Raw genomic sequence first — 13,705 nt, 5'->3', positions numbered from 1 at the left:
GATATAAGGTGGTAGCCCTCACTCACCCACTTTCTTTCTGGTGGATGCATGACATTATGTTATATACTTTACAAATACCTCCAAACCTCACAACCGCCCTTGTAGAATAAATAATGTCCTCCATTGAAAAATGAGAAAATTGAGGCACATATTAGATGATTTATGCAAAGGCACCCAACTACCAAGGGCAGAACTCGTATGGAACCTGGTCCATCTGACTTAACACCAGTGCTCTTGCCCCTAACCTGAGCTGCTTCTCTGACAGGTATATTGCCCTTTATATTCATGTTGCCCAGCAGTGTTCCTGGCCTAGTGTAGCTGCCAGTGAAGTTGGTTGCTTTGATTTGAATCATATTCAGCACCTGCAGCAGCACCATGTGTGTAGTAGGTACTTGGCATTTCTATGTGAACAAAAGGAGCACAGTAGACAGCATACCCATTTTCACAGATGAGAAAACGGAATCTCAGAGAGGACAAGTAACTTGCCTAAAGTCATCCATTACCACTAGTGGCATTTCTGAATGTGAGGGCCATCTGATGTATCTGATGTCAGCTAAATTCATAATTCTTCCAGTCTTCCACATTTTTCACAAACACACCCCCATTTCCAGAAACTCTTCAGGTTTCTTCCAATTGCTTGTTGTCTCTCCTAATTCCTTGTATTACTTCGGTTAAATTATTTTCCCACTCTTATCCTCAGTGAACCTCATCTCTAAAAGGAGGATAATGATGATACCTACCTTACAGATGGATTAAATAAAATAGTGCAGATAAAATGCTGAGTTCAGCACCTAACAGATGCAAATAGTGAAGTAATTAACATACTTCTTCCATATCTATGTGTAGAATCCAACAGTAAGACAGCATTTGTATCCTGCTAACAGAGTGAGGCTGAACTTTAAAAATATGTCTACTTTAAGATACAACACATTTCCAAAGATCACATATTTTAAGAGAAATCTCATCAGCACAAATGTTGTTGCTTTTACATGTTCAGACATCCTTTGGCAGACATCAGACCTCATTACACTGGGTAAAGGTGATGGGAGGGAAGTCTAGGTGTTAGATAATAGTGAGTGTGTGAGTGCCCATAAGACATTAGTACTGTCAGGCTCAGAGCCCGTCTTCTTCCTTTACCCAAGCCTGATGTGTTGCTTACCCTTATTATGGCAAGGAATTTCTAAATAACCATGATTAAAGAGGCTTATTTTAGTTTTTTCTTCCATTGTGATCTCTCCCAGAAAGAGACTCAGAAATCCTTGTACTTGGTCTGATCTCTTCAGCAAAACCCACCTTCAGTAGCAAGTCTGTGGCTGTAGAGCTGGCCTTTACTTTGTCTTGTCCAGCGGGATCCTGTCTCTTATTCTTTTGATGATCTCATTCTTCCGAAGTGTATTTCTTATAACAGAAGTTCTTTTTGTTTGAATAAACAGTTTAAATGGACATGCCTTTAGAGATAACTGAGCCGGGACTGGAGCCCTGCTTCTTATCAGACAGTACAAAACACAGCCATTTTCTTTAAGTGAACAGAGATTTCCTTTGATTTCAAAAGAATGTTGAGGGGAATTACTTTTAGTTTAAAAGCTCCTTGAGGGCAGAACTCACTTCTCATTCTACACTGACTCTTCTCAGCACCCATCCAGAACCTTGCTGCACATGATGACGCCCTGTATAAGCTGGCTTCATTCATTTCAGTGGCTTTTGTTCTTATTTGACTAGAAATGAAGGATAATTTATTCATTTCTTCAACCAGTATTGTGTTTAGCGTAGTAAACAAGACAAGGTCAATCCCTTACAGAACTTACATCCTAGTAAGAGAGACAAGTAAAATAAAATAAATAAAAATAATTACAAGGTACATGATTGTTTTGAAGAAAACAAGAGGCTGAGATAGAGGATAGTGGAGAGGAGGCAGCCTTTCTAGATCAGATGGTAAGAAAAGGCTTGCCTGCATCTTCTGAGGAGTTGACATCTAAACTAAAACCTGTAGGATAAGGAAGAACAGGGCCTGAACCATGCAGGCAGAAGATTCATTAACTCTGTAGGCCACCGAGGCTGGAAAAAGTATGGCCTGTTTGAGGATCTAAAATAAAGTGTAGCTGTAGGGTCCTGAGCAAAGGAGAGAGTAATAGGTTATAAAGTCGGAGGGGAGGCAGGGGCCAGCCATATGAGGCCCTTATAGCCACTGATGAGTTGGATTTTATTCTCAGTGCAATAGGAAAGAAACTTAAGGCTGATGTGATTAGATTCATTTCTGTATTTTTGATTATGTTTGTTGCTGTGAGATGATGATAGCCTGGACCAAGGTAGATGGAGGTGGAAAAAAGTGGTTGGGTTTGAGTTATACCAATGTTTCAGGGACAAAATTGATAGGACTGCTAAAGGCAGGAGGCGGGGGTGAGGGAAAAGGAAGGATCGGGGATGATTTTGAGCAAATGGAAGGATGGTGATACCACTCCTGAGATGGGGAAGACTGGGGAGTAAGGAGACAAGATTTTGTGATGAGGAAGGGATGTGACTCAAGAGTTTTGCTTTGGATGTGTTAAGCTGCAGATTCTATTAGCGCGGTGGCTCACACCTGTAATCCCAGCACTTTGGGAGGCTGAGGTGGGCAGATCACCTGAGGTCAGGAGTTTGAGACCAGCCTGGCCAACATGGCGAAACCCTCTCTCTTAAAAATACAAAAATTAGCCGGGCGCAGTTGCAGGCGCCTGTAATCCCAGCTACTTGGGAGGCTGGGGCAGGAGAATCACTTGAACCCAGGAGGCAGAGGTTGTAGTGAGCCGAGATCTTGCGACTGCACTCGCCTGGGGGACCCAGCCAGACTCCGTCTCGAAAAAAAAAAAAAAAAAAAAAAAAAAGACAACTATCAGATCTCATCAGACTTACTATCATTAGAATAGCATGGGAAAGACCTGACCATGCTATTTAATTACCTCCCACCGGGTCCCTCCCATAACATGTTGGAATTGTGGGAGCTATAATTCAAGATGAGATTTGGGTGGGGACACAGCCAAACCATATCACAGATTTTCACGAGATAATCAGGGACTGAAATATCCAGCTGCTTGAGCTGTTTTTGGGTTGGGGCTCAGGAATCTGTATTTTTAGCAAATGATTCTGATACAGGTGATCCATAGGTCATACACTGAGAAACATTGAGTCTGGAAAGACTTCTGGCTGGATTGAGAATTTGCTGCTTCAAGATTCTGGCTGTAGCAAAACTGTAGCACCACAGTTATTTTACTGCAAGATATCCATTTGAAATATATTTATGCCACCAAGGACCAGGAAGGTTACACTTGGCGCCATGAAACTATTGTCTGAACTTGTTTTTTGGAAAAATCCATATCTGGATGATATGACTGAGTCATCAGCAGTGCCTGGCTGGCTGTGTTCTAATAGGTCAGATGTAACTTAAGCCCCAGAGTTCTTAGGACAGCCATAAATTAGTCTGAAGGTGGCTGAGATAAAGCAAGGGTACTTGTCGCCCCCAGATTAGAATCAAGGGCAACAAAGCTGCCTGGAAATCGGAAACCTAGGAGAAGGTTTAGACCAGAGACAGGCAGCAATACTTTCTGAGAATTTTACTAACAGAAAAATAAGGAAGATACAGAATCATGTTTATCAAACTTGAGGATTTATAAGAAATACCTGTATAGCTTCTTTATTTTTGTTTATTTTTATTGTTATCTATTTATTTTTGAGACAAGGTCTTGCTCTGTTGCCCAGACTGGAGTGCAGCAGCTCAGTCACAGCTCACTGCAGCCTCGGAGTGGGCTCAAGCAATCCTCCCATCTCAGCCTCCTAAGTAGCTGGGACTATAGGTGTGCACCACTACACCTGGCTAATTTTTTTTCCCCCATAGAGATGGGATCTCACTATGTTGCCCAGGCTGGTCTGGAGTTCCTGGGCTCAAGCAGTCCTCCCACCTAAGTCTCTGAGAGTGCTGGGATTCAGGCATGAGCCACCATGCCTAGTGTGAGTAGCTTCTTCCAAATGTAAAATCCTGTGCTTCCCCTCCCAGGGAGTCTGATTAAGTAGCTTTGGGTTGTGGCTCAGGAATCTGTATTTTTCGCAAGTGATTCTGATACAGGTGATCCATAGGTCATACACTGAGAAACATTGAGTCTGGAAAGACTTCTGAGATCATCTAGTTAGCCCTCTCTTACAAATGGGGAAATTAAGGTCTAAGGAGGAGAAGGGGCTTGCCCAAAGTTGCAGAACAAGTTGCAAAGTCAGTGCAGCTCCACTAACGTACATTTCTTCATTTTGCAATTTACTCTTCATCCTAGTGGCTAGATGAAAAGCAAGTCTACCCTCCTAATTCCCAGCTCCCCTTCTTTCACGCTATTTTTTATTTTCTTTTTTTCCAGAGCACGTTCTAGTATGATAATAATTTACTAATTTACTGTGTTTATTGCTATTTTCCTCGCTTCACTAAAATGTAAGCTTCACAAGGGCTCTGATTTTTGTTTGTTTGTTTTCACTAGAGTAACCTATGTGCCTCGAACAGCACCTGACCCATAGTAGGTGTTCAATGAGTATTTATAAATAGATGGGTGAAAAATATTTTGTTAAACTGTACGTAAGTTAACAGGTATTATGTACCAGCCCTTAGGCATTAGCACAGAATAGAGTAGAATATTTTCTTTTTCACATTTGATTCTAGCTTGAATTAGAGGTTACAGAAACAGCTTCTTTATTTAAGGTTAATTAGAGACCAATCATATATACAACAATAATATATGAATAAGAATAGCAAAAATAACAACAGTGATAACTTCCACTTATGGAATATTTATCTGCCCAACACATACCATATGAAGTTCAGAGCTAAGACCATCAGACCATTGTCTCATGTAAGTCTTAGTACAGCCCCAGGGTAGAGGAACGAACTAGTATTGTCTGTTTTCCAAAGGGGGAAACCGAGGCTCCGGACGTGAAATTACTGTTTAAGGTTACATAGCCAGTGTGGATTTAGGACCTGTGATCCCAAGGATTACATTCTTAACTACCAGTTACATTCAGTATTAGGCTTGGGGAATTCTCTCTTTGCAGAAGGAATTGAAAATGCCAAAGATTAGGCAAGCATTGCTATTCGGGGTGTCCTTGGGCCAAGAACACCAACCTCTAAGGTAGTATAAAACCACAGGCTGGAAAGATGCATTTTTTTTTTCAGCCCAACTTTCCAGCATTTACCCACACTCTCAAGTCTTCCATACTCACATTACAAAGAACCTTTCGTCTTGAACTATTAGGGTTTTCTCACTTCTCAGACACCCTCCCTGAAGCAGGCCAAGGAAAATTCCCGTGGTGACAGGCCATTTCTAGGGAGGCCACTGTAGCACTTCACACTTGCTCTCACTCCACCCACTCAAGGAAGGGTAGACAGACAGAGGGCCCTTCACCCAGCTCCTATACTACTTTCCTGTGGAGACCTCAGGAAGGGGCCAAGGATCATGATTTTCTAAATGTGGGCACAACAGACCTCTTGTAAGACTTTGAGTTCTTGAAACACTGTACCTATTAAACTGGTTGTGAGCACACAGAATAAAGTATCACCACCCACTGTGGATAATGTCAGCATTCATTCCCACCCCTGACAGCCAAGACTGGCCCGGCTTGGAATCATTGAACACTCCACACACATGGCAGCAGAACCCCTTGCCCCACAGCTGCAGACACAGGTTGAACACTGGTGCACCCCTGGGCTTTTATGAAGAGAGAGGCTTGTAACACCCATTGCTGTCTTTACACACACAGTGCACCAGGTACTGTGCTGAGAACCTTACAGCCGTGATTTCATTTCTTATAATACATGTGATGAGGCACTGCCGTCCCACTTCTGTAGATGGGGAAGGCCTGGAGAGATTGGTAACTTGACAGAGTCTCATGGCATCTGCAACAGGCAGAACCATGTTTTAAACAAAGGTTGAGTTAGTTCTAAAACCTGTGCTTTGCTAGTCGGCTCTTCTGCAACACTGGTTAAGAGCATGGACTCTAGAGCCACGCTGCCTGGATTTGAGTTCTTTTTTTTTTTTTTTTTTTATTTTATTGAGACGAAGTCTCGCTCTGTCGCCCAGGCTGGAGTGTAGTGGCCGGATCTCAGCTCACTGCAAGCTCCGCTTCCCAGGTTTACGCCATTCTCCTGCCTCAGCCTCCCGAGTAGCTGGGACTATAGGCACTTGCCACCTCGCCCGGCTAGTTTTTTGTATTTTTTTAGCAGAGACGGGGTTTCACCGTGGTAGCCAGCATGGTCTCGATCTCCTGACCTCGTGATCCACCCGTCTCGGCCTCCCAAAGTGCTGGGATTACAGGCTTGAGCCACCGCGCCTGGCCAGATTTGAGTCTGGACTCTGCCACTTACTAGTTGGGAGACATTGGGCAGGTTACTTAGCTGCCCTCCTCCTTGGGCTGTTCATCTGTAACATTTGGATAATAATGTCCTCGTAGCATGGGTTGCTGTGAGGATTAAAAGAATCCATATATGTAAAGCACTCAGTGTCTGATGCATACAAAGCACTAAATGCCAGCCATTATTATTAATTTATATATCAGCTCCTTTTTTCCCTCTAGATGATAGAAATTAATCTCAGGAATTTGAGGTTTTTCCAACTACCCACCCTTACCCCCAATCCCTGCCAGGGGTTGCATCTGTATTCCCAAGGGGCTTAGATTGTTACCTGGCATATAGTAGCCTCAAGTAAATGCTGGTGATGATAATATGGCAGTGCCAAGACATTGGGGGTGTGGGAAGGCAAGGTTAGGGGATGGCATCTGCGCCTCGTCAGCATCTATCTTCCATGGTGTATCCTGAAAGTGGGAAAGGTGCTGTCCAGATAGATGCTCATCTTGTGGACAGAACAAAAACGGGGAGGCAACCATTATTTCACATACAGCAAGTTACCGTTAATGCTGTAACAGTGAATCTATATTTAATTAATTTAAAAGATAGGGGAAGTAAGAGTATTATTCACTAAGTTCTTGGTCAAGGCACATTAAATCAAAGCGGTTAGCACTTAGAACTCTGCCGGGGATACATTATCTCAGACAAGCTTCAAGGTATGCCTTTCTTTGGAATGAATTGTGACTTTCCAACCACCACCACCCAACCTGTGATCTGACCACAGTGTCTTCCTCCTGTCTCCTTTCCCTCTGGGTGCCTGGGAGGGCTGGGGTTCTCCACTGTTCTGCCACCGATGTAAGCTTTGTCGTGACTATACTTTCCACTTCTCTTCTAGCTTAAGAGTTGGACAGTGGAGGACCTTCAGAAGAGGCTCTTGGCCCTGGACCCCATGATGGAGCAGGAGATTGAAGAGATCCGGCAGAAGTACCAGTCCAAGCGGCAGCCCATCCTGGATGCCATTGAGGCTAAGAAGAGACGGCAACAAAACTTTTGAGCAAGGCCAGGCTGTGAGGGCCCCAGCTCCACCCAGGCTTTGGGTGAATTCTGGATGGCTTGCCTCACATTTGTTAGCCAGCACTTCTACTCTGTCGTCTCTCCACAGCACCTTTGTGAACTCAGGAATGTGCGCCAGTGGGAAGGGCTCTCTTGACAGCCAGCGTGCCATCTTGATGTGTGTATGTACATTGGTCAGGTATATTATTTCAAAGGATTTATATTGGCGCTTTTAACTCAGAGTTTTAAACCCCAGGAACAGAGACTCCTAGTTGAGTGATAGCTGGGAAAGTTTTGCATTGTCTGTTTTTCTTCTCCCAATAGCTTTCAATTGTTCTTTCTGGAAGACTTTTAAAATATATATAAATATGCATATATATATATATAAATTATAAATAGATTCCCCACTCAGTGTGGTGGCATCTCTGTACAGGTACAGTTTTAAACAGTTTGCCTCTTCTGTAAGATTATGGTACTGTGGAACATGAGGGCAGAGGACACCGGGAGGCTGTTAGGGGGTCACTGAATCCCAGGAGCCAACCTCCCACTTTGCAGGGCTGCATTTAAAAATTAGGTTTGGGACGGTTCTTTTACCATGGTTTCAGCCTTGTGTGGTCATCACTGGCTTCTGGAGCTATTGGTGATGTCCAAGGGAAACCTTTGAGAGTTTGTGTTTACTCTTTGAGTCCCAGGAGAAGCCTGGTACCCTCTGCAAATTGGCCTTTGCTCTTTCAATGCCTTTCATCCATCTCCACTCTCTCAACTGCCTAAAGTCACAGCACAGAAACTGCCCAGTGCCTTAAGAGGAGACATGATCCACTGAGGGGATAGGTCTACCAGGAACTCTCAGCAAACACAGGGCTGTGTTCAGTCCATAAAGGAAAAGCATTTTCAAAGCTCTCATTGTTCATGTAAAAATCATACACGTGGCATTTTGCTCCACATTCCTTACACACAGGGGTAGAAGGGATTGCTTTTGTGACTCACATTCAAATATGTGACTGTTTTCTTTTCTCTTTCACTGCTAAGCAGCCTGGAAAGGATAAATGAATATTAGACTAAGATTTGTTCTCCAGGAGGCTCAACCTGAACACACAGAATGTTAGAGCTGGAAGGGACTATAGAGATCATCTGGTCTGACCCTCTTGTACGGATGATCACAAAACTGAGGTGTAGAGGGGAATGGCAAAAATCACAAAGCAAGTTAGCATAAAAGCTCGGACTAGAATTCAGGGTCCTCACTCCCAGGCCACCGAACCATGCAGCCCCTTCTTTGGGGGAAGAGACCTGTGTCAGTCTTGGTTAATTATTCCAGGGAACCTTGCTGACAGAAACTTGCTTTTGCCTTGTCTCTTCAGTAGGAATGATCTGGCTGTAAAAAATTGCCTAGATGAGCCAGATCATTCAGTTTCAGCAAGTCCTTGAGCTCCGCAACATCTGCCAGATATAGCAGACAAGCACCCATGGAGGCAGGTTTCGGGCCTAAAGCAGATCAGAGGGCTTTGCAAAAGACAGCATAGAGCCATCTTCCTGCAACTTTACCTCTTTCCCTCAGATGGGGAGCCATGACTGGCTTGCACCTCAGGATACTGTAATTTGACTCCATAATTGCTTTTGCTCCTGAAACCTGGGAATCAATGGAAAGGCAGGGAATGTCCCTCTTCTGTGGCCAGGTTCTGTTATTTGCAATTAAAGCAAGTTTTTAAAAAATGCAAGAGGCAGTTGTTAGTCTTCAGGGCTTGGCCACTGAAATAGCTATGTGGCAGATACTGAAAACAGAGGACAATTTGAGGATCTTGCTGGAATAATAAATGGCAGCTACCATTTGTTGAGCACCTATTATATATCAGGCACTGAGCTGGGTAGGCTCTAAACTTCATGATAACCCTATGACTTAACTACTTTATCTCCATTTTGTAGATGAAGAAATAAGTTCAGAGAGTGATTCCTTCCCAAGGTCATGCAGCTAGTAAATGATAGAATCAGGACTCATAGCATCACTATAGGGGAGCAATATTTACACAAAAAAGGAGAGTCCCAAGCCTATTTAAAATAAAGTGACCACCTTTTCTTGCATAGACTAACTCTAACTGGCATTTTTAGGTTGGAAAGACAGCTGAATTAGTTAAGTCTGATAGCCAAGTAAGTCTTAAAAACCAAAGCATCCACGATGCATACCCCTGCACCATTTGCTGTGCGAATTAATAGTTCTGTCTCTCTCTCTCTCTGTTCTCTTTTTATTTTTTGAGACGGATTTTCACTCTTGTCACCCAGGCTGGAGAACAATGGCACGATCTCGGCTCACTGTAACCTCCGCCTCCTGGGTTCAAGCAATTCTCCTGCCTCAGCCTCCTGAGTAGCTGGGATTACAGCATTTGTCACCATGCCTAGATTTTTTTTTTTTTGTATTTGTAGTAGAGATGGGGTTTCACCATGTCAGTCAGGCTCCTGACCTCAGGTAATCCACCCGCCTTGGCCTCCCACAGTGCTGGGATTATAGGCATGAGCCACCGCTCCTGGCCTCTCTTTCTTTTTTAAACAAAGAACTTTGCACTTGGCCAGACAGGAGGAGAAAGCCCATTTTCTCCCTTCCTAAGCTAGATCCAAATAAAAGAAAGTTCAGTTTCCCCATAACCATTCTTGGGTCATGAACTTTGATCTGGAGTTTGTTTTGTTTCAGGCATGTGTGCACCCCGCTTGCTGATCCAACAAAGTCTATTGCTTACCAGCTTGATGGAGCCTTTTGGCCAGAAGTCAATTTGTTTTGGATCAGAGAAATTTCCTGACAAGGTATATTTGTTTTCTAGTGACAGAAAGGCAAAGGAGCAAGTCCTAGTTTGTTGTTGTTGTTGTTAAATACTAAATTTAAGATATATCAGCTTGCTTTCCTTGAGCCTTGGGCTTCAGTCATTGCTTGAGCATTTGCAACTCGAGCTTCCAGGGAAATTTGAGGTCCTCGTTTGTCCTCTGCTTTCAAGAACAATGACCTGATTCTGTCTTAAAAAAAAAAAAAAATTTCAGAATCCTTTTTTTTTTTTTTTTTTTTTTTTTTTTTTTCTTTTTTTGGCATGGAGTCTTGCTCTGTCGCCCAGGCTGGAGTGCAATGGTGCCATCTCAGCTCACTGCAACCTCCGTCTCCCGGGTTCAAGCAATTCTCCTGCCTCAGCCTCCCAAGTAGCTGGGACTACAGGCGCTGCTCCATCACGCCTGGCTAATTTTTGTATTTTTAGTAGAGACGGGGTTTCACTATATTAGCCAGGTGGGTCTTGAACTCCTGACCTTGTGATCCACCTGCCTTGGCCTCCCAAAGTGCTGGGATTACAGGCATGAGCCGCCGTGCCCGGCCAAAAATCTCAGAATTCTTTAAGAATATCTTAATTGCTCCATCAGTAATTTTGAAGCAGAAATTTTGAATTTCCTTTTTTTTTTTCTTTTTTGTCCTTTTCCCCTAGCCACCAATTGGATGGATGAATGTTTGACGGGGAAGAGGAAGGGTGGGAGGATGCATGGATGAGTGGATGAGTGGATCAATAGACGTATTGATAAATAGAGCCAGTCATCTGAAGCAACTTGAGAATTGTAGCCTTAACTCCTTGAGACTATAGATATCGATCCAGGAAACATTTAGCACCTGCCAGATGCCAGAAATTTATACCATTTAAAACTCAGTAAGTCTTTTCAATATCAGGAATGAGAGAAGTGACATCATGATACATCCTATGGGTATTAAAAAGCCAATAGAATATTATGAATAATTTTTTGCTAATAAATTTAACAACTTCAACAAAATAGACAAATTCCTTGAAAAATAAAAAGTACCAAAATTCATTCAAGAAGAAATAGATACCAGCCTGAGCAACATGGCAAAATCCCATCTCTACAAAAAAAAAAAAAATTAGTTGGGCTCGGTGGCACACACTGGTAGTCCCAGCTGGTCAGGAGGCTGAGGTGGGAGGATCACCTGAGCCCAGGGAGGTCGAGGCTGCAGTGAGCCATGGTCTCACCACTGCACTCCAGCCTGCATGATAGAATGAGACCCTGTCTCAAAAAAAAAAAAAGAAGAAGTAGATAATCTGAATAGCCCTATATCTACAGAAACTTAATAGTGCTGGGAGATATAGGTATTATTATCCTCATTTTACAGATGTGAAAATTGAGGCTCGGAGAGGTAAAGTCTATTGCTTAAGGTCATGTGGCTAGAATATGGCAGAGCCAGGATTCAAATCCAGGTCTTCTGATTCTTATTCCAGTGTCCTTTCTGGCATACCATGTTGCCTCTAAAGATTGCAGCTCCTTATTTACTAGAAATTTGTTCCTGCCCAATCTACATCTCCACCTCACCCCATCTTTTATTAAGCACTATGTTTATGTTTTCATCAGTATTATATTCATTGTCTTTGGAATACATGTTCTTGTTTGTGTTTGGAAAAAAATTCTTTTACCAGCTTGCACTCGGACCAACTTGGAAAAAAAAAAAAAGCTTAAATGCTGTTGCTATGTACAGTTTAAAATGTGAAGTTTGTAGCTTTAACTTTTTGTAAGAAAATCTAATAACACTGGCTTAAGTGCTGACTTGAAATGCTATTTTGTAAGGTTTGGATGTAAGTAATCAATTGAGGTCAGCAGTTTGTATAAGTATGAGACGTAGCTTCCTCCATTGTCCCCACTCCTTTTTTTTTTAAGTTTGAGATGCTTCCTGTGTTTTTATGTTAGAATTGTTGTTCTCCTTCCTTTCTTCTTCCTATACCTCATCACCTTTGTTTTAAATAAACTGTCCTTTGGACCACAAACCCTTATTAATGAGAACCTCCATATATAGCCTGGATAATGGTGCTGTGAACAATCTTTGTGACATCGACTCTGGTGTGTTTATTCTAAGATCCAAAGCTGGGGAGAGAGGTAGGTAAACTTTTGTTGGGCTTCTGTTGTGTGTCAGGGTACTGAGCCACTTGTCAGGAATATAAAGATGAACCAGACACAGTTCTTGCAGAGCATTTGGGGAGTTAACCAAGCACAAAAACACACAACATTGAACATACCATGGTAGAAGAAGTTACAGGGCCTGTGGATACACAGAAGAGGGAGTGACGGTTCTGTGGGGATGTCCAAGGAAACTCTTCTAGAGGAGACAATATACCTTGAAACTTTAAAAATGAAGAAGAGATGGCTAGGTTAATAAAGAGTAGGAAGTGAGGGGGAGAAGGCATCCTGGACAGAAGAACCCGCCTGTGTAAAGCCTCTAGTGTGAGATGTCGATCACCTTGGAATCCTTCATTCCCACCTGCTGCATGAAGCCAGGCCAGACGTGGCCCAGCATTCAGAGGTGGAGCAGCAGGTTCCTGCCCTGTTATGGCCCGTTCTTATCCAGGAATAGTTCTCCAGCCCGACCCTGGGTTTTTTTTTTCAGTCTTAAAATTTGACCCCACAGCAGAGAGGGAATAGAGTTACATTGAAAAGTAAGTGTAGTTCTCTTGAGTCAAACTGCTATACAGTATTTAATAGAATAGTTCCACAGTCTGTGTGAATAACTGTCATGTTATTCTGTGGGCCTTTCTTGGAGTGGGGTGATTGTGTTTATCATTCCCTAATTTACTCACCTCACTCCTTGAAATATTTAGTGTACCTTCCTTCCTGTGGCCAGGGTTGATGACAGATGTTCCTTATTGGTCACACTGAGAACCTGTGGCCAGATGAAAGAAAGAAGGAGGGATGAAATAAGTTTATATTTATTAAGTACTTATTATCTGCCAGGCACAATGCAGAGCCATTTAGATGACTTCATTTGTTTCCTCACACACACTCTTAGGTACATGATAGTGTACCCTTTCTATAGACAGACGGACTTTTACAGTGTGCAGTACTGCCCACCAGGGGGTGTTTTGGAAATGGAGGAGAGTGTTTTTGTGGTGACAGCAATTGAGGAGCCCTACCAGCATTTAATGGGCAGGGGCAGGTTTGCTAGATGCTCTGCAATGCATTCTGGGACAGTCCTGCATAACAAACATCTGTCCAGTGTCCAGCACAACATTCAGATGTTCCACTGATTATTGATTTTGGTGAAAATTTTGTTTATAAACATGTGATACTAAACCAAAGTTCATTTACATGTAAACACAAAGTACTTTTTATATGGTTTTACTGTGTGTGTGTTTTTTTTGTTTTGTTTTGTTTTGTTTTAAGAATGAACTGTGAAGAATGGAGAGTCACTTGTAGTTTGTTTTGTTTGGACCTTTACTAAGAGTTGTTCTCCATTTCAGAAAACCACGTCGTCAATGGCAGTGATGATTGTGATTTTTGAGTCAC

General features: G+C 42.7%; 1 protein-coding gene across 1 annotated transcript in view; it reads left to right on the top strand.

Moving 5' to 3' along the window:
* Nucleotides 1–12,198, top strand: part of STK4 (serine/threonine kinase 4) — a 107,105-nt gene extending 94,907 nt beyond the window's left edge. Inside the window, exon 11 of the mRNA XM_017877987.1 lies at nt 7,245–12,198. Within this exon, the coding sequence (XP_017733476.1) occupies nt 7,245–7,403 (159 nt within the window). The 3' untranslated portion in view covers nt 7,404–12,198. The remainder of the gene's footprint in view (nt 1–7,244) is intronic.
* The last annotated feature ends 1,507 nt before the right edge of the window (nt 12,199–13,705 follow it).

Source organism: Rhinopithecus bieti, unplaced genomic scaffold (assembly GCF_001698545.2).
Source record: "Rhinopithecus bieti isolate Rb0 unplaced genomic scaffold, ASM169854v2 scaffold_10347, whole genome shotgun sequence".
NCBI classification, from domain to species: Eukaryota; Metazoa; Chordata; class Mammalia; order Primates; family Cercopithecidae; genus Rhinopithecus; species Rhinopithecus bieti.
The sequence above is the reverse complement of the archived record's forward strand: the minus strand, read 5'-3'. Positions and strand labels throughout refer to the sequence as shown.